This window comes from Rana temporaria, chromosome 1 (assembly GCF_905171775.1).
Source record: "Rana temporaria chromosome 1, aRanTem1.1, whole genome shotgun sequence".
Classification (NCBI taxonomy): domain Eukaryota; kingdom Metazoa; phylum Chordata; class Amphibia; order Anura; family Ranidae; genus Rana; species Rana temporaria.
This window is the reverse complement of record NC_053489.1, coordinates 422,432,807-422,456,946: the sequence shown is the minus strand read 5'-3', so window position 1 is coordinate 422,456,946 and position 24,140 is coordinate 422,432,807. Positions and strand designations below refer to the sequence as shown.

Genomic DNA, 24,140 nt, shown 5'->3' with positions numbered 1-24,140 from the left:
TAAATACCTGTGCACAATTAAAGCCCCATACACACCATTAGATTTTCTGCAGATGTTTGTCTTCAGATTTACCAAAACCATGTAGTGCAAGGGCCTGTCAGTTTACATACAAATTGAAACTGTTAAGCCCTGTACACACGATCGGACATCTGATGGAATCCAATCCGATGGATTTTTTCATCGGATATCCGATAAAGCTGACTTTCATCAGTCTTGCCTACACACCATCGGTTAAAAATCCGATCGTGTCCAACGCGGTGACGTAAAACACTACGATGTGCTGAGAAAAATGAAGTTCAATGCTTCCGAGCATGCATCAACTTGATTCTGAGCATGCGTGGATTTTTGACCGATGGACTTCCCCACAGACGATCAGTTTTTTATCCATAGGAAAAATTTAAAACAGGGTCAATTTTTTTTCACCGATGGAAAAAAAAAAAAAAAAACGATGGGGCCCACACACGATCGGTTCATCCGATGAAAACGGTCCATCGGTCGGTTTTCATCAGATAAACCGATCGTGTGTACAGGGCTTTAAGGTTTGACCCCATATTATATGGTTTTAGTAAATTTGAAGACAAAAATCTGCGGACAATCTAATGGTGTGTATGTGGTCTAAGTGCAAAAGCAGCAAAAAAAAAAAAAAAAAAAGAAGGAGTATACAAAAATTGAAAGATGGAAATATAAAAATAAGAAAATATGAAGTTTGTGAAGATTAGAAGAGATCCTCTTCAGGAATGTCCTATGTCACGTGATGAAACGAGTAGAGCGGAGCGACGTGCTGACATCATTGCGTGTTCCAGGAAGAGCGGGTTTTTTTTTATGGTACTTCTTGGTGTAAGTGCAACCCTTACATTCAATAAAGCATTGAGCCCTGGTTCACACTGGGTACGATTTGGAACGATTTGAGATGCGATTTGACATGTCAAATCGCATCTCAAATCGGCGGCAATTGTCGGCAATGGCACTGGCAATGGCAATGGCGACGCCGCATCTGCGATTTCAAAAAGTAGTTCCTGTACTACTTTTTGCGATTTCGGGCCGCGATTTACATTAAATTGCGGCCGAAATCGCGATTTTGAATTCGCAGCAGTGTGAACCTAGGCTGAGAAGGGTTTTACACTATGTGGAGCTTCTTCTTCCATGTTTAAATTACGGTCTTATCGGGATGCCTTTGAAAGGAGTAGTCCATATCCCTAACCTCAAGTGGATCTTGTAGGAGAGCCTTGGGATTACCCTGGCCATGGTGTTTGGCCTCATGCCCATCTGACCCCTTTTATTAGAGGGTCTACTAAATTTAGCAAGCCTGCATTTTTACTGAGGTGGCGGTGTTAGTCTGGGAAACCTGAATGCTGGTACATGCTCACTACCTATAGAATTTAAATTTGAACATTCCTGAAGAGGATCCCTTCTAATCTTCACAAACCTCATATGTTTATATTTTCATATTTACATTTTTGGATACTTTTTAATGTACTTTATTGCGGCTTTTGCACTTGGACTTGATTGTGCACAGGCGTTATACAATAGATCGTATGTTTACATCATTGTATTACTCAATTAATTTTGATTTGTATGTTTATCACAGTTTTATAGCGCAGCTCTTTTTGATATACAGTATATGACCAAACAGTAGGTAAACTCAAAGTATAATTTATTACACATAAAAAAAACTAATATTTTTAGCAAGAACCTACAGTCAGTGAACAGAGGATTTGTGTCATGTTGGGTTACAGTGCACTGCTCTTTGCCTTTATTAAAAAACAGAATTACAACTGACAAACCTAAATGCTGAATGTGGGAATTAAAAAAGGGAATACCAGCTACAGTAAGAGAAAAAAGTATTTAAAGCCTTGCTGATTTTGTACATTTGCCCACTGACAAAGAAATGATCAGTCTATCATTTTAAAAAAACGGTAGGTTTATTTTTACGGTGAGAGAGACGGAACAAAAATATCCAGAAAACGCATTTCAAAAAAGTTAAAGCGAGTTGCATTTTAACCACTTCAATATAGGGAATTTTCACCCCCTTCCTGCCCAGGCCAATTTTCAGCGCTGTAAAATTTAGAATGACAATTGCGCAGTCATGCAACACTGTACCCAAATGATCATCTTTGCGGTTTTAATTTTTTTGCGTTATAAACAAGAAAAAAAAAAACACACAATATTTTTTACTTTTTGCTATAATAAATATCCCCAATTTGTTTTTTTTAAACTAATTTTTTTCTCAGTTTAGGCCGATTATGTATTCTTCTACTTAATAAGCGTATATTGATTGGTTTGCGCAAAAGATCGGACACTTGACACCATTTTGGGACCATTGACATTTATACAGTGATCAGTGCTATAAATATGCACCAATTACTGTATAAAGGTCACTGGCAGGGAAGGAGTTATCACTAGGGGCAATCAAAGGGTTAAATGCGTTACCTAGGGAGTGATTCTAACTGTGGGGTGATGGGACCGACTAGGGGAGGAGACCAATCAGTGTTCCTATATACTAGGAACACATGATCTGTCTCCTCTCCCCTGACAGAATGTGGATCTGTGTGTTTACACACACAGATCCACATTCCCGAACTGCCACGAGCAATCGCGGGTGCCCAGCAGGCATCGCGGGCACACGCATCGGCTCCTCTGATGTGGCAGGCCCGCCCCCAATACCGCCGAGAACGTCATAATGCCCGCCAAGGATGGGAGATCCCTTCTGCCAACGTCATATGACTATGGGTGGGAAAGGAAGTGGTTAATAAGTGAAATAAGTATTTGTCCATCGTCCCTTTGATGCAGTGATGTTGTCCTGTCTCCTTAGCAGAAAATCACCCCCAAAGCATGAGGTTTTTATCTCCATTTTTGGTTTGACGGTGGGGATGGTGTTCTTGGGGTTATAGGCAGCATTCCTCCTCCTCCAAATACGGTCAGTTGAGTTGATGCCAAAGAGCTCGATTTTGGCCTCATCTGACCACAACACCAGTTCTCTGAATCATTCAGATGTTCATTAGTAAACCAGCTGCTTAGCGATGGTCTTGTAGCCCATGCCAGCCTTGTGTAGGTCTAAAATCTTATGCATGACAACCTTGGACAGCTCTTTGGTCTTGGCCATAGTGGAGAGATTGGAATCTGATTAATTGCCCCTGTGGACAAGTTTCTTTTATAAAAGGTAAAAAGCTGAAATTGGGAGAACTCCCTTTAAGAGAATGCTCCTAATCTCAGCTCATTACCTGTATAGACGAAAACTGGGAGCCAGAAATCTTGCTGGCTGATAAGTGAAATAAGTATTTGATCCCCTATTAAAATGCAAATCTATTGATAACTTTTTTGAAATGCGTTTTTCTGGATATGTTTTTGTTATTCTGTCTTTCACTTTTAAAATAAACTTACGATTAAAGTATAGACTGATCATTTCTATGTCAGCGAGCAAACGTACAAAATCAGCAGGGGGGGATCAAATACTTTTTTGCCCCCTCACTGTAAAATGTTGTTGTCTCATAATAAAAATGTCAGGAATACCAATTGGTAAGGAACTAGTTAAGTAAATTAAGCCATAAGGAAATAAAGATACTCTGCCAACCAGGGACACAGTTTTATTATTTTTATCAGTAGTCATCAGTCTCCTTTTAACCAGTCTGTTCTAAAGCTATAGCAAAGAATGTTTCCCACAAGGACAAGTAATTCCGGAATTGATTATTAATTACTGTATTAATTGGCGTATAACACTCACTTTTTTACCCTGAAAATAGAGCGTAAACTGTGCCTGCGTGTTATACGCAGGGGACTGTGGAAATGTTTTTTTCCTGAAACTTCCCTCTTAAAAAGTTAGGGTGCGTGTTATACGCCGATAAATACGGTAATGCCTGTACAGGTCACCCAACACCCAAGCATAAAATGTATTCTATTTTATATAGCACTTTGAAGTTCAATAAATGAATGGGTAAACCTATACATAATCACTTTATTATATTGGTTACAAATCTTTGCTATAAAAAAAAAAATAAAAAAAAATAAAAAAAAAAAAAAACTTTACACAGAACTCTACAAGTAAAGAGTGGTACTCATAAGAATGGAAATACCTGAATAACCCATTGCCTGTGCTGCCATGCATGGTAGTTTTTAGCATCCTGGTTTAAGATGTCTGCAATAAACTCAAGCTCTTCTGTTGGATCCTTGAGCAACTCAACCAGCACTCTCCTGTGGTGCCTAACGAGTAAAATATTTAGCATTAGAGTTCCTATGGCTTCATTTGTCAACACAGTGCAAAGTTGTGATGTGCAGTAACCACAGGTCACTGAGAAAAACCCAACATCCATTTCATTGCAATGGTTCACTGAGGTTTGTTTTCTTTGTCCTGTGTCATCAAGCACAAAAAAAAGCAAGTCAAAATGATACAAAAAGAATTACCCGTATATAATAGAGTATAAGCCGACCCGAATATAAGCCGAGGCACCCAATTTTACCACAAAAAAAACCTGGGAAAACGTATGGACTCAAAAATAAGCCTAGGGTGGGAAATGCAGCAGCTACTGTAAAAGAGGTTCAACAATGCCCATTTGCAGCCTTACTGTGCCCATCTGCAGCCTCACTGTGCCCATCTGATCTCCCGCGTACCTTTGCCATGCTGCTGCATCCATGGTAACAAAGCCCCGCCTCCTCCTTGTCCGTGATAGACGGAACGCTAAACAAAGCATTGTATCAGTGTTCAGTCTATCACGGACTAGGAGGAGGCGGGGCTTCGTTACAATGGACGGCCACCAACTGCGGTTAAGACTGCATGAACAGTGGGAGACTGGCGTATAAGTCGAGGGGGGATTTTTCAGCATAAAAAAAATAAAAAAAGTGATGAAAAAAAATCTGCGTATACTCGAGTATACATAGTACTTAAAGCATAAATCCAACCCAAACCTTTTTCTATAGTTCTGGAAAGACTTGTCTTCCCCTCGATCAACTGTGTGCATAAACAGATTTTTTTTTTTTGTGTTTTTCTATTGGTTGATGTAGATGTCTTTGTGTCTTTTTTCAGCCAGACTATTTTAACTAAAAAACAAACTGTCAGATTTTGAATGATTTGTGTGTCCAATAGGGAGATCCAATCACAGTATCTGTAATGAGGACCACTGTCACCAAGAGAGAAAATTAGAGGAATTCAAGATTTTACAGCCGTCATTAGAACAGAAAGTGATAGGCAGCTACTAAAAGGTAGCATTTACTCTTAATTTGAATAGTTTTTCATTCACATCATGCAACTGTATAGACAGGCAGTGCAAAGAAATATCCCTTCAACTAAACAGACCACAATAAAATGCGGGAAGAGGCTTTAATCCTTCCCTACACTATACAATTTATTTTTTATTTTTTAAACTGCAATATTTATCTTTGGACTAAACTTCAAGCAAACAGCTGAAACCACCATTAAAATATATTCACTGTTAAAAAAAACCTTCAGCCTTTATAACCACTTTAACGTCAAGTTAGCAATATGGTTGACGGGACAACATTTAGCAACATATTGCTACACTTAGGCCGCGTACACACGGTCGATCCATCCGATGAGAATGGTCCGACGGACCGTTTTCATCGGTTTACCGCTGAAGCAGACCGATGGTCTGATGTGCGTACACACCATCAGTTAAAAAAATGATCAGTTGAGAACGCGGTGACGTAAAACACACAACGTGCTGAAAAAAACGAAGTTCAATGCTTCCAAGCATGCGTCGACTTGATTCTGAGCATGCGCAGGTTTTGAACCGATGCTTTTGTGTACTAACCATCGGTTTGGACCGATAGTCGGCCGTTCAGCGGTTCGATTTTAAAGCAAGTTCTCTAACTTTTGTTCGAAGGACAACAGAACGATGGGCCTTACACACGGTCGGTTTGGACTGATGAAACTGAACTTCAGGCCGTTTTCATCGGTTTGGACCGACCGTGTGTACGCGGCCTCAGAGGCGCCTCTCCTCTTTTATACTCTGTAGCTCCTGCTGGATTTTGCTTCTAATCCCCTTGTGGAGGCTTTCATTTGTAGATGGACATTTTATGGTTGCACAATCACATTGCTATAATCTTTTTATAAGGACTATAAACTGAAGGACTTATGAATAAATGATTGTGGAATAAATCATTTGAGTTTCCATAATTTCTTGTGGGGAAATTTGCTTTGATATACAAGTGCTTTGGATTATAAGCATGTTTCTGAAACAAATTATGCAATCCAAGGTTTTACTGTATTTTCTATGCATGAAGGTAAATAACCCTCAGTGTGCAGTTCCCCCTAATACTTACCCAATGACTGATCTCGATCCAGAGATGTGCACAAGAGCCAAAGGCTCTACCAGGTCTCTTCCTTCCGATTGGCCGAGATGCAGCAAGAGCCATTGGCTCCCGCGGCAGTCAATTACAACCAGTTAGGCTAGAGTAGGAGGTGGTTCCAAGCCCCATTTTCTGTGTCTTATGGACACAGAGAACCAGCTCGAGAGCAAGCATGCATGAGTGCCCCAAAGCAAGCCACTTGCTATGGGGGCACCTGGCAAGTGGAAGAGGCCCAGAGTGACAGCGGGGGACCCAAGGAGGAGGATCGGGGCTGCTCTGTGCAAGACCACTGCACAGAGCAACAAGTATAACATGTTTATGATTTTTTTTAAATCCTTTACAACCTCTCTAACTGCAAAACGATTTGTTTTGCCAGCCCTGTAATCCAAGCACCCCTGTAAAACATGCCCATTTTCCCATGCTCAATCTTTTCAAAAACACTGAAAGTAAATGCTTATTGATTGCCCAGAAATCCAGTGAGTTTCTAACTTGCTGTTTGAGCCGATAACACATTTACTAAAAGGAAATTTACTGTGAAGTGCAAAAATCTGGTGCAGCTATGCACGGTAGCCAATCAGCTTTTAACTTCAGCTTGTTCAACGAAGCTTGGACAAAAATATATATATATATATATATATATATATATATATATATATATATATATATATATATATATATATATATATATATATATTTATTATATTATATATGACAAAAACCTGGAAGCCGATTGGCTACTATGCAGAGTTGCACCAGGTTTTGCACTCTCAAGTTTTAGTAAAACAACTTTTATTCCCCCTCCTAAAGTTCCAAGCAGTTTATACCCTGCCTTAGTACTCATCTGCTGGACTACAGAACACACCCAACCTTTTCTCATTTCCATATTGTGTGGAAAGGGAAGGAGGTGTTCTAAAATCAGGAGAGAACCAGGTAAGGCTGACAATACTGCTTCAATTTTTAGTCTAGCAGAAGAAACCTGTCACCATCTCAAACAGAAAGTTAGGAGCACACAGGGGAAACTGTGCACGTCTCACAGATAGACCAAATATGTTTAAAATTTCATTTTTTTGCCCAAACATACACCAGGGTCACCAAAGTTTTTTTAAAACCATCTGTGCACTGAAGGAGGTCATAGTTCAACGCTTTCATTCTTACCAGACTTGGTAATTTTTGGGCTGGTCTTCAATAATTGCTGTGATATAGTTCATTTCCTCACGCAGATCCTTCTTCAATGACTGCAATAGTACTCTTCTGTAATGCCTAAAACAGGAATGAAGGAAGACATTTTTATTAGTTCATGTAAAGTTTTGCATTGCATTAATAAAAAAAAAAAAAAAGCTAAAAATTGCTTCAGCGCACTAAACAGAGCACAAATGAAGTAAAATTAAGCAAAAATAAAATGTATCCATGTGCTCCGTTTAGAGTGCTGCACCAATTTTTTGTATTGATTTACTTGAGAGAATAGGTGTACATCAGCATAGCACTCTACTTCGCAGTGTTTCCCATAGGCACAGAGGATTTATTATATTACATCTTAGAAACAGAAAAGTGACAGCAGAAAAAAAAAAAAAAAAAAAAAAAAAGACAGTAGTCCATAGTGTCTGCTTTTTTTTTTTTTTTACTTTTTTGTCCAAGTATAGCTCTAGGTTTGTCCCAAGCATGTCTGAAGCCATTTACTGTTGACCAACTCACTACCTCTGCTGGAAGTTTATTCCAAGCATCAACTAATCTTTCAGTAAAATAATACTTTCTAAAGATTAGTTTTGATCTTTCCTCCAGTGAGTGCCGGTTCACACTACCACGACATGAGAAAGTGAATGAGAGCCGTCTTAATGTACACTACTGATGTCGCTCCGACTTCAGAAAAGGTTCCTGTACTACTTCAAGGCGACTTCTAGGCAACTTGTACCCATAGATTTCAATGGAAGTTGCCTCCAAAGTCGGATCTCTGTCTTAACTGAAGCAACTTTCCAGGAAGAGAAAATAGTTTACTCAGGCAAACCCCTCCCTCCCACAGAGCTGATTATTCTGTGATTGGCCACAGCCAAAGTCGCCTGTCCTGGAGGCAACTTTAAGTCGTGTTGTAAGTTGCTCCAAGTCGCGCTAAAGTTGCCTAGCAAAGTCGCACTGTAAGTCGGGTTGCCCCTGTGTGAACCGGCTCTTAGCTTAAGGTCACGTTCCCCGTGTTCTTGCTTTGGTTTCATATTGAAAAAAACTGCCCTTCTGAACCTTATTTACCCCCTTGATGTATTTAAAGGTTTCAATCATGTCTCCCCTTTCCCTTCCTTCCCAAGGCCAGACTGTACATATTAAGTTCCTAACAAAGTCTCTTCCTATGTTTTTATCCCCCACACCTCTCACCACTTTTGTTACCCATCTCTGGACTTTCTCTTGCTTATCAATATCTTTGTGTAAGTGAGGTCTCCAGAATGGGACATGGTATTCTAATGGAGGTCTCACTAAAAATCTATTTAGAGGAATCAGGACCTCCTGCTGGGGATCACACTAGTGATGCATCCTAGAATTTGATTTTCTTTTCCCACTCCATAGCCACACTGTTTGCACATCTTCTGAGTTATGTTAAGTCAGCACACCTTTGCTGATATATATAAAAAAAAAAAAAATTGAAATGTTTCTTCAACCATTATAGAACACAGTGGCAGTCTAAAAGAATGTTATGCTATATATGATAGGGACACTGCAAGGCCAGCCAGATACTGCTTCAATTTGTTACTCACCATACTGTGTAGTTTGCAGCATTCAGTTCAATGGCATCTCCTGTGAGTTTAAAAGCTCTATCGCTTCTCTCATCTCGCTGAAGTACAGCACGGAAATAATCATAAACATCCCGAACTGAAAAGCAATTGTATATTATAAATAACAATGTACCAAGTCACACCACTGAAAAGCAGGTTGCATAAAACTACAAATTCATTGACAAGTAAAATTATATATGCATTTCAAGTGCGTATTTATTAGTTTGGTTACATTTTAGATTTAAAAGTGGTTGTAACCCTCTTGGTTATTTTCAGGCCCTCACCTGTCTTCCATAATGCAATGTCTCCAGTGTATTCGTTTTATAAAAAAAAAATGCCGTTCTATACTGTATTTCCGAGTGCCGCTTGACGCTCACGTGACCGGCCGCTTCCGATTCTCCCAATCGGACAGGTACAAGGGGATGGGCCCGGCTGATGTCAGTCGGGAGGAGGAGAAAGGCGGCCGGTCACGTGAGCGCCGCTCAGAAATACAGTATTGAAGGGCATATTTGGTAAGTTTCCAGGGGGAAGGCCAGAATTAGGCAGGATCAGCCAGGTATTTCAGGTGATACAGAGGGCCAAATGACACAGCACAAGCACCGTGCTGTATAACCTGCGTTAAGGGTACAGGATCAATATTTTTTTTTTTCTAGGGTGACAAAACGCTTTAAAGCCCAACGCCAGCCAAAATGTTTATTTTGTTTTGGATAGAGCTATGAATGTTTAGAGTACTTGTAAGGTTTTTATTGCCGTCTGTCTCTTTTGGGATGGTTCCCCTTATTTTCAATCTCAGGGCAGGATGTGGTGGAAAATTTCTTCCACAGACACATATGCAGCAGAATGCTGCAAAACCAAATACACATATGCAGCAGAATGAGGAGGCATTAGAACTTCAGACAATGGGATTGATTACTAAAACTGGACAGCATAGAAACCAATTAGCTTAAAAAGGTTTATTTTGATAAAGTTTAATTAAACAAGCTGAAGTTAGAAGCCAATTGGTTTCTATGCAGAGCTGCACCAGATTTTGCACTCTCCAATTTTAATAAATCAACCTCAATGTTTTTATTGTTGTCTGTAACTTTCATGTCCTAGCGACAACTAAACCCTCACTTCTTATACAAGCGTCATGATGACAGCCTTTCCCCACCATATACAAAAACCCTTTGTAAAGAATTATGGCTGGCTTGCACCTGAGGGTCCTTAGAGAACTCGGTCAAGTAATTGCCAGACCATTGTTCCTAATTTTTACTGACAGTCTACTGACTGGAATGGTACCAGCTGATTGGAGAAAAGCCAATGCAGCACCAATATTTAACCACTTGCCGCCCGCCAATGACAGATTGACGGCGGCAAAGTGGTTGTAGAATCCTGACCGGACGTCATATGACGTCCTCAGGATTCTTAGCCGCTGCGCGCCCCCGGGGGCGCGCATCGCGGCGATCGTTGTTGCGGGGTGTCAGTCTGACACCCCGCAACACCGATCTCGGTAAAGAGTCTCTCACGGAGACTCTTTACCACGTGATCAGCCGTGTCCAACCACGGCTGATCACGGTGTAAACAGGAAGAGCCGTCGATGGCTCTTCCTCACTCGCGTCTGACAGACGCGAGTAGAGGAGAGCAGATCGGCGGCTCTCCTGACAGGGGGGGCTGCGCTGATTGTTTATCAGCGCAGCCCCCCCTCGGATCGCCACATGGACCACCAGGGATGCCCACCAGGGAAGGGCAAAACAAAAAAAATTGTGAAAAAAAAAAAGTTTGAAAAAAAAAAAAAAAAGTTTGAAAAAAAAAAGTCTGGGGGAAAAAAAAAAGGATGCAAAAAAAAAGATGCCAATCAGTGCCCACAAATGGGCACTGATTGGCAACAAGTAAATCAGTGCCGCCCCACAGTGTCCATCAGTGCCGCCCCACAGTGTCCATCAGTGCCGCCCCACAGTGCCCATCAGTGCCACCCCACGAGTGCCCATCAGTGCCACCCCACGAGTGCCCAGTGGTGCCCATCAGTGCCGCCCATGAGTGCAAAGTGATGCCCATCAGTGCCGCCCATGAGTGCCCATCAGTGCCAACTATGTGTGCCCATGAGTGCCGCCTATGTGTGCCCATCAGTGCCGCATACCAGCGCCGCCAATCAGTGCCACCTCATCTGTGCCCGTCAGTACTACCTCGTCGATGTCCATCAGTGCCATCTCATCTGTGCCCATCAGTGCCACCATATCAGTGCCCATAATTGAAAGAGAAAACTTACTTATTTACAAAAAAATTACAGAAAAAAATAAAAACTGAATTTTTTTCAAAATTTTCATTCTTTTTTTAGTTGTTGCGCAAAAAAAAAAAAAAAAAAATCGCAGATGTGATCAAATACCACCAAAAGAAAGCTCTATTTGTGGGTAAAAAAAGACGCCAATTTTGTTTGGGTACAATGTAGCATGACCGCGCAATTGTCATTCAAAGTGCGACAGTGCTGAAAGCTGAAAATTGGCTTGGGCAGGAAGGTACGTAAGTGCCCTGTATGGAAGTGGTTAAAAAGGGCCCAAAATACATCACTGGGAATTACAGACCAGTTATCCCAACATCAATACTATGCAAGCTCTTGGAGGGGATAAGGGACTATATACAAGATTTTAGTAATGAGAACGGTATTTTTAGCAGTAATCAGCATGGATTCATGGAGAATTGTTCTTGACAAACCAATCTATTGACCTTCTATGAGGAGGTGATCTGCCATCTGGATAAAGGAAGGCCCGTAGACGTGGTGTATCTGGATTTTGCAAAAGCATTTGACGCAGTTCCCCTTAAACGTTTACTGTACAAAATAAGGTCCGTTGGCATGGAACATAGGGCGAGTACATGGATTGAAAACTGGCTACAAGGGTGAGTTCAGAGGTAAATGGGGAGCACGCCAAATGGTCAGGGGTGGGTAGTAAGGTCTCCCAGGATTCTGTGCTGGGACCAATCCTGTTTAATTTGTTCATAAACGACCTGGAGTATAGGGTAAACAGCTCAATCTCTGTATTTGTGGAAGATACCAAGCTAAGCAGGGCAATAACTTCACCGCAGGATGTGGAAATCGTGCAAAAAGATCTGAACAAATAATGGGGTGGGCAACTACATGGCAAATGAGGTTCAATGTAGAAAAATGTAAAATAATGCATTTGGGTGGCAAAAATATGAATGCAATCTATACATTGGGGGAATCTAGAATGGAAAAGGACCTGGGGGTCCTAGTAGATTATAGGCTCAGCAATTGCATGCAATGCCAAGCTGCTGCAAACAATATTGGCATGCATTAAAAAGGGGATTAACTCCAGACATATACGATAATTCTCCCACTCTACAAGACTCTGGTCCGGCTGCACCTGGAGTATGCTGTCCAGTTCTGGGCACCAGTCCTCAGGAAGAATGTGCTGGAAATGGAGCGAGTACAAAGAAGGGCAACAAAGCCAATTAGGTTCTATAATCGCACACATAGGTTGGACTTGTGTCTTTTTTCAACCTCACCTACTATGTAACTTTGTAAATGTACATCAACTACATGTATAATTGTCAAATATTAATCATGTAATGCTACATTATTTTGGTACAGATACGGATTGTGTCAGGCATACTTCTTACCTCGTCTGCCCCACTACTGAAAATGCAGACTAGAATTCTCAAAAGTAAAAATAATAAAAAGGCTGACAATGTAGAAAATGTCTTACTTCTGAGATGCTGAGAGCTTTCCACTAAGTGCTTGTTCTAGACTGGTACATTAATCCTGGGGTGGACAATTTCCAGTAGTCTTGTCGACTATAAAAAAAAAAACTCTGTTCATCGGATCATTGAGAGCAGAGCCAGGCCAAAACACTCAACTTGTAAGCAATGATGGGGGGGGGGGGGGGGGGGGCAAAGCAGAGGTTGGAGCCTTTCTTGCCTCTGCAGTTGTCGACTGAGCACTCCCGGAAAGTGCAATTTTCTCCAAAACTCCACTGTCAGTGGGCCACCCACCCACTTTGTATAAAAAGGACAGAGTCCAGCTATCATGGAGCTCCAATGATTACACAGGAAGAGCCACATCTGTGTGTAATTTGCAAGAATTATCAGTATGACAGCTCAATTCCTGCTTTACATTCATTTATGAATGAAAGCTACTACTGTAGGTATTACCTGTATGCTGGCTGACTGAGGTACCTAACCTTACATGTGCACCTCACAATCCTGTCCAGTGTCCTCCTGGTGTGTGCTGAAGGAGCCACATTTTATTTGGTCATATCAGCATCACGTAGGGCTCCTTCTGTATGGTCAGATGGGCCACAGGGATGCCTAACCCTAAATTTTACAATTTGCATCCCATAAAATTAAGGGGAGCGGTGTATGTCTTACTTGGTGATGGGGTGACCTCTGATGTGCAGGGAGGTCGTATGTGGTAACATAGGGGCTGCTGGTACTCATATGGGTCATACCTGTTGACTGCAGGGATGAACAGCCCCTGGTATAAAATGTTTTAACTTATAACACAGGGGCTCTTGATATGCAGAGGAGTTCCTTGGGGGGGATGGAGGGGTCACTGGTGCAGAGAGGGTCCTGTGTAGTGATGGAGGGGCACCTGGTGTGCAGAAAGATCCTGTGTAGTGCTTATTAACCTTTAGTGAACCCTAGTTTTTATTAAACCCTTTATTATTTCCTTAATACTTTGTTGTTGCCCTTTTGTTAATCATTTGCATTTAAAAACATTAAAAGGATAACAGCCAAAGCTCATTTGGCTGTATTTCTCCTGTGGATCACAGGAATGCAGTTTGTCCTACACTCCAGTGACCCATGTTCAGCAGACAGCAGGCTAAAGCCTGCTGTCGGCTGACGTCACAGAGCCAGTCCAGGCTCGGGAAAGATCGCGACCATATTTGAGATCTGCCCACATGTCTGGACCGGCACCCAGCGCAGAGCCTCCTCCACAGCCCAGCGATCCAGTGAGCGTGGAGGGGCAGACAACGGTGACTGACAGTCACCAGCTCTCTGCTCAGGAAGCTCTGAAAACCGAACGATCGGAAGGGTTTAATCGCTCGTTGCTTAGCCTTAGAGCTAACGGGGAACGGACGCAGCATCCACCTAGGCAAGTATTATTAAAACAAAACCAATTCCCATACTTCATAATATGGGATTTCTATAGCGCCAACAGTTTGCGCAGAGCTTTACAACGTGGGGGCAGACAGTACAGTTACAATACAATACAATCCAATACAATACAGAAGGGATCAGGATGCCCTGCTCATTAGAGCTTACAATCTAGAAGAAAATACTTCTCTTTTAAATAAGTGTTCGCTGGGTTTGTAGCACCGAATAAAGTGCTTTGTACCAGTAACACGATTCTAGCACCTTTATAAAAGGAACAAATGTGTAATAAAATTAAACCCTTATTAATTTTATTAACTCCTTAATTGCCTTATCCAAGCCCCAACCTTTTACCAAACTGAATTCATGCTGGTTTGTGTAGCACCAAATTAGTCAAGGGGGATGCACTATGGCAACCTCACCTCGGGTGACAGAGGACCGTGTCCCTGCACCAATTTAGGGCTATCTCAGGTGCAGACACAGGCACTGAAATCCCAAGCTACTGTTGGGTAAAGCCAATACTGCATGAGAACATAGCAGCCAATATGGCTGTACTGACAGCTGGCATTGTGTGAGACAACGTTGACTGTCAATGTCACGTTATTTGTCACCCCTATATCTACCCCCCTAAACTGCAAGGGATAAATAATTAAATGCTCGTTTCTGCCTAGGGGTAGAAAAAAAAAAAAAAAGGACATTTAATCCTAGCTCCAGCTGGTGCGACTAGTCCTCTGCAGCCTCATCTCTAAAGGTGCTCCCGGCCATGCATGGGTAACGTGGATGTAAACTCTCATTTAATTAAATTAAACACTGACAGGCAGGACTTTGACAGAAGAGACCTTTATTGGTTTCTTGTCATAAATGCTTGTCTCCCTGCCTGGTAAAGTATACGTACATAGCTCAGAATACATTTAATGTACCGCTCTGTGCTGTGATGAAGTGAATGCCATGCATGAGAGTGAAGTCATTGCATCTGACTATTCAAGCAGTTAAACAAAGGAAACCCAGAAAGAAGGCAGGGAGAAGATGGAAGCATCCCGGACAAGCTGGAGTACGGACCGCACAAAGCTGGAGGGCCTTGTTTGACAGGCAAGTCTGCCATAATGTGCAAATATGCAGTGCACACCAGCACATTATGGTATAAACCTCCTGCGAGCCCATTTAAAAAAAAGATTATGTAGTGGGGTTTAATTCTGCTTTAATAGTCCAAGATTGTATGCAATAACAATGAAGGACCTCTCATAGACAGAGCGCTGAAGGTCAGGTGGTGAAACTGGCCACAGCAGGGGTAAGGAAATAAACATAGCCTTTTCCACTGCCCCAAATGTTTGTAGCACTAGCTGCATTATCCAGCTGCAACAGAGGTCAGCCTCTCGCAGAGTTTGACAGGCTGCTTGATCGTGTACCTGTGTCAGAGCCCCATGCATCGCAGATAAATGCCCAGTGTGTATGGAGCCTAAAGAAGTACTAAACTCAAACTAAAATGCAAGACATTAAAGTTTGCCAATTCTTAACCACCGCCGAATAACGGCGGCAGGGTGGTTCCCTAACTCTGGGAGAACGTTATACAACGTCCTCCCATAATCGTGCTACCGTGCGCCTCCTGGGCATCACGGTAAATCGCAGCCGTTTACCACGTGATCGCTCCGTCCAATGACGGAGCGATCACTTGTAAACAAACCGGCGTCATGTGATGATGCCGGTTCCTCCCTCCCCTCTCTGTACCAATCGGTACAGTGTGAGAGGAGGAGGAGGAGGGGGGGGGGGAGCGGAGGCAGCAGCACTGTGGACTGGGGAGCTGTGACAGTTGCAGTCACAGATCCAGCCATCCCTGCCCATACTGTGCAATACCCTCTGCCATACCCAGTGCAATACCCACTTCCCGCCCGCCATCATAACATCCTTGAATTTGTGCGGGGATATCTGAATGATGCCTGCAGCTACAGACATCATTCAGATATCAGCTTTTTCAGCCGGCGATTCCCTACACCATAAGAATGATCTTAGCAGCTGTTCCGCCACTTGATCATTCTTACGAGAGGCGAGAAGGGACAACCCCTCCCTCCCACAGTCCTCCGGTGCTTCTACAGATTCAACGCTACGATCGAAGCCAGAATTGTTTTTTTTTATTTCAGGCTTCCCAGCCTAGAAGTGAGATCTTATTGACCCCACATCTCACTGTAAAGAGGACCCGTCATGCCATATTCCAATTACAAGGGAAGTTTACATTCCTTGTAATAGTGATAAAAAAAATTATTTTTGTGGAAAAAAAGTGTCAAACTAAAATAAAATGAACAATAAAATATAAAAACATTTTTAAAGCACCCCTGTCCCCGTGAGCTCACATACAAAAGCGAACGCATACGTAAGTCCCGCCCACATATGAAACCGGTGTTCAAACCACACATGTGAGGCATCTCTGTGAACGTTGGAGCGAGAGAAATAATTTTGGCCCTAAATGTTCTCTAACTAAAAACGTGTAACCAGTAAATATATTTAAAGTGTCGCCTATGGGGATTTTTAAGTAGCAAAGTTTGGCGCCATTCCACGAGCGTTTGCAATTTTGAAGGGTGACATGTTAGGTAGCTATTTACTCGGCGTAACTTCATCTTTCACATTATGCAAAAACATTGGCCTGGGTGCTCCAGAACGCCTGAAGGTGCTCCCTGCATGTTGGGCCTCTGTATGTGGCCACGCTGTGTAAAAGTCTCACACATATCTCACACATACACGTATCGCCATACTTGGGAGTAATAGCAGAATGTTTTTTGGGGTGAAAAAAAAGTCTTGGATTTTGAATCGTAGGAAAAAATGACAACTTCAAAAAAAAACTCAGCATGCCTCTTTCTAAATACCTTGGAATGTCTTATTTCCAAAAAGGGGTCATTTGGGGGGGGTATTTGTACTTTTCTGGCATGTTAGGGTCTCAAGAAATGATATAGGCCGTCAGTACGTCAGGTGTGATACATTTTCAGATATTGGCACCATAGCTTGTGGACTCTAAAAAGTTCACAAAGACCAAATAATATATACCAATTTGTACTTATTTTTACCAAAGATATGTAGCAGTATAAATTTTGGCCAAAAATTATGAAGAAAAATTCCAAATTTGCTACATTTTATAACAGAAACAAAGAAAAAATTTATTTTTATTTTTTTACAGAATTTTCAGGGTTTTTTTTCTCTTATAGCGCAAAAAATAAATAAAACAATGGCCCAGATTCAAGAAGCGGTTGCGCGGCGCAAGGGCTTACTTGCTCCGGTGTAACAAGTGCTCCTGATTCAGGAACCTCGTTACACCGACTGCAGCCTAGGATGTGACAGACATAAGCCTCCTTATGCCTTCACATCCCAGGCTGCATTCTTGCGTTGGCCGCTAGGGGGTGCGGCCTTTGTGATCGGCGTATAGTATGCAAATTGCATACTACCACCGATTCACAAAAGTTGCGCGGGCCCTGCGCACGCAAGGTACGGAGTTTCCGTACGGCCACTTTAGCATAAGGCTGCTCCTAATAGCAGGCGCAACCAATGCTTAAGTATAGCTGCGCTTCCCGCTCGCGACGTTCAAATTTTACGTCGTTTACGTAAGTGAACCGTGAATGGCGCTGGACGCCATTCACGTTCACTTAGAAGCAAATGACGTCCTTGCGACGTCATTTGCCGCAATGCACGTCGGGAAAGTTTCCCGACGGAGCATGCGCTGTTCGCTCGGCGCGGGAGCGCGCCTAATTTAAATGATTCCCGCCCCCGGCGGGATCATTTACATTAGGCAGCCTTGCGCACGGCTGATTAACATATCGCCCACGCAATTTACGGAGCAATTGCTCCGTGAATCGCGGGCAAATCGCAATATTTGCGTGGGCGCAGAGAAAAATTTTTGCTCTTTGCCCACGCAAATATTGCGCGATTCTACCTAAATCTGGGCCCATGGTGATTAAATACCACCAAAAGAAAGCTCTATTTGTGTGGAAAAAAAAAATTCATTTGGTTACAGTGTTGTATGACTGAGTAATTATAATTCAAAATGTGAGCACCGAAAGCTGAAAATTGGTCTGGTTATTAAGTGGGTTTAAGTGCCCAGTAGTCAAATGGTTAAATGTGGTGACTGCAATATTTTTTTATTTTTTTATTTACGGTATTTAGTCATTTTCACCTGGTGATCTTATAAGTAACACTTACTGTCTTGGGGTGTCTCCACTCAGGATGGAGGAGCAACCGAGAAACCTTTGTACAGCAGTATTGTACTTATGTGCATTTATTATTTTTTTTCCCCCAAAAGGTGAACTTATCCTTTACAGCAGCTTTTTTTTTTTTTCGTTTTGGGATAAGGGTTTTAAATAAATAAAAGCTGATCATTGTAAGCATCACTTGTCAATGTTAAATGGCTTGTCTCAACTCTAACTGTCAAGCTGGACAGCTTGTTCTGTTGAGAGCAAAGATGGCAGTTAGTCACAGCATTTCCTAAATGTAACGGTTTTGAGAGACAGTTACATTAATGGATTTAGCTCAGTTTTAAAGGAAATTAGAAAAATAAAGGAATTACTGGCCAGATCACCAGGTGAAAACAGAGGAAAAATACCTGACAAAGAAAAAAATTAAATGCAGCCCCCGCAGCCAAGAACTGGTAAGCTGCAATAGAATTCATTTTTGTTTTGGGGTTTAATACCGCTTTAAGGCTGAACTCTCTCTTTTCACTAGAACTGAATGATCAGTCGCAGCATAGATCATACCTATGTACCATGTTGCTCTGTTATCTGCGGATCCCCTGATATTCTGGGTTTAGTTGTGTTTTTGTATCATGTGACATTCTGTATATCCTGCTGTAGACAGTCTCTTCTACAGCCACTTCCTGCAGCATCTTTAGCCTAAAACACACCCCTCTTTGAGACTGTGCAAATGATGGAACTTCCTTTACAGCTCTGATGGTTGGAATGAAATGCATCCTAATTAGCATTCAGTCCAGCCCTGTCATATCTATGGGAAGAGCCCAAACCTCCTCATAGACCACAGCATTATTCAAATAAGAAACGCTTCATACACAGCCTGTTCTGAAAACTAGCTGTGCTGCTGCTGAGCAGGTTTGTATGGATCACGATTGGAATTCAGTCCTGCCTAGTTAAATATGCTGACCAGTGTGAACGGGGAGAATCCCACCCCTCAGCTCTCTGTGAAGCGATACATTTACATAGGAAGATAGCACCTTCAAAATAACCTCCCATAGTCCCTCCTCTATAGCAGCGATGGCAAACCTTGGCTCCCCAGATCTTTTGGAACTACATTTCCCATGGTGCTCATGCACTCTGCAGTGTAGTTGCGCTTAATGGAAAATGTAGTTCCAAAACATCTGGGGTTCCAAGGTTCGCCATCACTGCTCTATAGTCTTGCTGTAGGCCATTATTTATTGGCAAGCTGCAAGACAGGAATGACACAAGAGGAGGTACGATAGATTTCCCCTTTTGTTTACTGAATTCGGATCACTTTTCAGAGAGCATTTGACAGGCGGTGAGAAGGATTTGTATCACCGTCTCACCCATTTTAATCCCCTAAATCAGTGGTTCTCAACCTGTCTAGTGCCGTGACCCCTTGATAAAATGTCCCAAGTTGTGGGGACCCCTAACGGTAAAAAAAAAAAATCCTATCGTGGGTTGTCGGCACCCAAGACAAGACAAGTAATTTGCGCCCCTAACCCACGGACATTTAGCGCTCCCTGGATCCCTTCCACTCAGTATTAAAACCCCTTATAGTACATTTTAGGATGTACCACTCTCTCTCTTTATGTTCCTCTTTTCTTTCCCTTTTATCCCTCTATCCTAATTTCTTGTTTGTTATCCCCATCCCTCTCTAGACATCTTTCTTGTTCTCTCTCTTATTCTTTCTCTCCCTTTTTCTTTGGTCCTCCCCCTTTTTTCCTCTCCCTTCCACGTAGTCTCTATTTTTATTCCTTCTCTTACTCCCTGGTGGGGAGTATGGGATCAGTGTCAGTGCTGGCGGGGAGTTGGGATCAGCCAACTTAGGTGCTCTTGATCAAGGTCATCTGCTGATCTGAGAACTGTAGTGGGGACTTTTAAGGACAACTCTAATCACAGGTAGTGTTACACACTGTGTCTCCGACTTTGTGGTTTCTCGTAGCAGTGACACCTATGCTGAAATCAGCAGATAGGGTCTCCTCCAGCCCCTCCCACTTCATATTTCTCACCAGTCAGCTGACCTCTAGTCCCTGCCCCCCAGCTATGCCATGAACTGAAGGGGTGGCTGAGAAGAGGCTGAGTGGGCGGCTGCAGGCTTCAGGAACACCCCAGGTTTTGGGGACCCCTGGCAAATCCTCATTTGACCCCCAGGTTGAGAACCACTGCCCTAAATGCTGCACTGCAAACATGCACACTGTGCGCAATTGCAGTGTGGGCCGATTCACTAGAATTTGTTTGGGTCTGGCAGGCAGTAGTGCCCACCAAGCACAACAGGAGGTAGAGTTCCCACCACAGCCATGAAGACAAGTATCAGAGTTGTAGCATGTGTTCACCCCCAGCCACTGCTTCTTCAGCCAAAGGGAAGCAGTTGGGGGTGGCAAAACCTTGTGTTTGTGCTACATTTTTACACCAATAATTTAAACAAGCCCCAACACTGCAATGATTCTAGTATGGTAGGGATCCCTTGCATCCAAGGGCCCATTCACACTTTGCGTAGAAGAAGTTTGCGTTTACACTCACAATAATTTTAGTGTGTTTGGTGACTCACGTACACTTTACAACAACCAAAAGATGTGTGTGACTAAATTGAGTATTGTGTGTGTAAACACTATAAACACACACACACACACATTACAAATCATGCCTTCAAAGACAATGTGCAGTTTCTCTGTTAAAAAGAATGAGATCAAATCGAAAAAAAAAAAAAAAAAACACGATCATGTGATCAGTCTTACATTTGTGTGCCCTTTATAGCTAGAATAGCACATTTCCCTTGTCCAAGGGATGGTTTGTAAGGTTACACACCCTGCTGTACAGCACTCTGTTCACTGCAGAGAGGAATGGATTGTAATTGATGAGAGCAGAATTCCAATACTCTCCTTTCACCACCCACATGAAGGCCCAGAAACACCCACAGTAACCCCAGGACCCACCCACATCAACTCCCAGAATTGGTACATGCGACTCCCATAGCCCGTCCTGAAAGCTTAAAAAGGATGATGGGACATGTAGTATCAGGACTGTTAAAGGAAAGAAGCAGGAAGCCATAGAACTTTTAGATTCAGCCAGGGGAAGGAGTGACATCACCGACACACAAACCTGCTGCATACAGCTAAAGGAGGTAAGTTACACATAAGCTAAAAGTGGGGTTGTGATTTTTTTACATGCACAATTCATCTGTTTTGGGGAGAAAAAGCTGGAGTTCTTCTTTAAGCTTGTCTATATAAAAAAAAAAAAAAAAAAAACCTCTTTGCAATCCTTTATTTTCTAGCTCACGCAGCTATTTACATGATTGAACGCGCATTAGAATTTAAATGGTTAATTTGCACACTAAGCTTCAAAGTCTCCTTTTTCCTATATATAAAATATAGCTGTATTATAAAGCCAGACATAAAGTATCTACTTACATTTTTCACTATAAACAATCTGAACAACTGGGTTTGGCCCATCATCTTGAGGGACAGGAGTCACATCTGCCCATTCTTTCCTCTCTCTGGAAAAGAACACACATACACACACTGAGTAATATAAACAACTGTAATAATAAAGGATATTTTACCAGATGTTTGAAGTAAATCTCAGACAGTCAATGGAGGTCTCCGTTGCCTCCACTGTATCTGTAAAATGAACAAACACACAGGAAAAGTTGATATAGGAGTCGGCCATTCTGCATCAAACATGTGACTAAATGTAGATGCCATTGGTTACAATGGGGATTGATGGGTTTCCTCCCGGAACCTAATGTTCCATACATACAGCTGGAGAACATGATGCTAATGCCAGTGCACAACACTAACAGGCGGGCTCTTTATCCCACCCAATGCCCCAACAACATGATATATGGGGAAGATGATGCTAATGCCAGTGCACAACATTAACAGGTGGGCTCCTCTCCCACCCAATGCTCACAACATGCCCTTCTGGCAGCCAATGCCCCCCAACAAATGTCTCCTTCTCCCACCCAATGCCCCCCAACAAATGGCTCCTTCTCCCACCCAATGCCCCCCAACAAATGGCTCCTTCTCCCACCCAATGCCCCCCAACAAATGGCTCCTTCTCCCACCCAATGCCCCCCAACAACATGATGTATGGAGAACATGATGCCAATGCACAACCCTAACAGACAGGCTCCTCTTTCACCCAATGCCCACAACATGCCCTTCTGGCAGTTAATGGCCACCACAACAGACCCTTCCCCCACTAAATGCCCCCGAACAACGGCTCCTCCCACCCAATGCCCCTCCAACAACATGATATATGGAGAACATGATGCCAATGCCAGGGCACAACCCTAACAGCTCAGTCCCTCTCGTGCCAAACGCCCACAACAGCTCGGTCCCTAATCGCGCCAAACGCCCACAACAGCTCGATCCCTAATCGCGCCAAACGCCCACAACAGCTCGGTCCCTCTGGCGCCAAACGCCCACAACAGCTCGGTCCCTCTGGCGCCAAACGCCCACAACAGCTCGGTCCCTCTGGCGCCAAACGCCCACAACAGCTCGGTCCCTCTGGCGCCAAACGCCCACAACAGCTCGGTCCCTCTGGCGCCAAACGCCCACAACAGCTCGGTCCCTCTGGCGCCAAACGCCCACAACAGCTCGGTCCCTCTGGCGCCAAACGCCCACAACAGCTCGGTCCCTCTGGCGCCAAACGCCCACAACAGCTCGGTCCCTCTTGCGCCAAACGCCCACAACAGCTTGGTCCCTCTCGTGCCAAATGCCCACAACAGCTTGATCCTTTTTACGCACCCTGCACCTACTGCCCACCAGGTTTGCCAACTTTCAGTAATTCTACAAACAGTTTGTAAAATCCGTACTTTTTGCATCTGTCCTTGAACGTCCGTTATAGACATGTAGGCTGCATGTCGGTAACCGACATTCATGGACAAATGCAACAATTATAGAATTTACAAACTGTTTGTAAATTTACTGAAAGTTGGCAACCCTGCTGCCCACAGTGACAGGTGCAATGTACCTCCACACTCCACCCATCCCCTGTCTCTATATATTGTGAACTCTAATCCTGCCATGTTTCTGCATCTGCGATTTTACATTTTCCAAGACCAGTGTAAATAAATAGTCAGTCAGAATATTCTCTAATACACTGTGATCTTCCATCCCAAGGTAGCAGTACCTGTAAGGAATATAGCGATCAGACAGGCTGTCATAGTCCATGTCGGCGTCCCCTATCCCTTCCATCTCACAGTTTTTATACTCCAGGTCCTCCAGTGCGGAGTCCACTCCTGTATTCTGGCCGGTGAACTCCCCATCCTCCTCCGCCTGGCACTGCATCCTCTCTGTCGGAAAGAGAGTGAAAGTTACACGGGAAGAGGAAGCTGCGCTCTACCCACAGCGACCAATGAATAAGCGTCCAGGACATACACGCACGCGCCCTATGCTCCGTCTACTAGAGGCAGCATCTGTCACTGCCGGCTAGTGTCTGCCAATGGCGGCCATTTTCCTGGAGACCATTGCTCCCAATGTGACTGACAAGAGTAGAAACTGCATTTCCGTGCAGGGGTATCTCTGCACGTTTCAGAGAAAATGTAGCTAAAGCTATAGGACAGTGTATGTGCTTGTGAAAGGTACGAGACATGTTCCACACTAGCAGGACACAAATGCTTGTCCTGACAGTCTGTCCACACATCGGAAAAGCTGGCCAACGGGTTTGCTGCTTGCAGGATTTTCCTGTGACCCCCAATGTTTGTTTTCTTTCTGGAGAAATAATCAAAAGTGCAATAAAGTAAATAAACTATAGTCCATATGTGATATAGCAGTGGATATACTGCCTATAGAGGAGAAGAACTGAATGT

At 43.1% G+C, this 24,140-nt stretch overlaps 1 protein-coding gene across 1 annotated transcript in view; it reads right to left on the bottom strand.

Annotated features, from left to right (window-relative positions):
- FNTA (farnesyltransferase, CAAX box, alpha) overlaps positions 1 to 23,691 on the bottom strand; it is a 33,824-nt gene extending 10,133 nt beyond the window's left edge. Inside the window, exons 1-5 of the mRNA XM_040325231.1 lie at positions 23,462 to 23,691; positions 21,736 to 21,821; positions 9,039 to 9,153; positions 7,456 to 7,560; positions 4,071 to 4,197 (exon numbers count right to left, since the gene is read on the bottom strand). Coding sequence (XP_040181165.1) covers positions 4,071 to 4,197; positions 7,456 to 7,560; positions 9,039 to 9,153; positions 21,736 to 21,821; positions 23,462 to 23,619 — 591 coding nt within the window. The 5' untranslated portion in view covers positions 23,620 to 23,691. The remainder of the gene's footprint in view (positions 1 to 4,070; positions 4,198 to 7,455; positions 7,561 to 9,038; positions 9,154 to 21,735; positions 21,822 to 23,461) is intronic.
- Between the last annotated feature and the right edge of the window lie 449 nt (positions 23,692 to 24,140).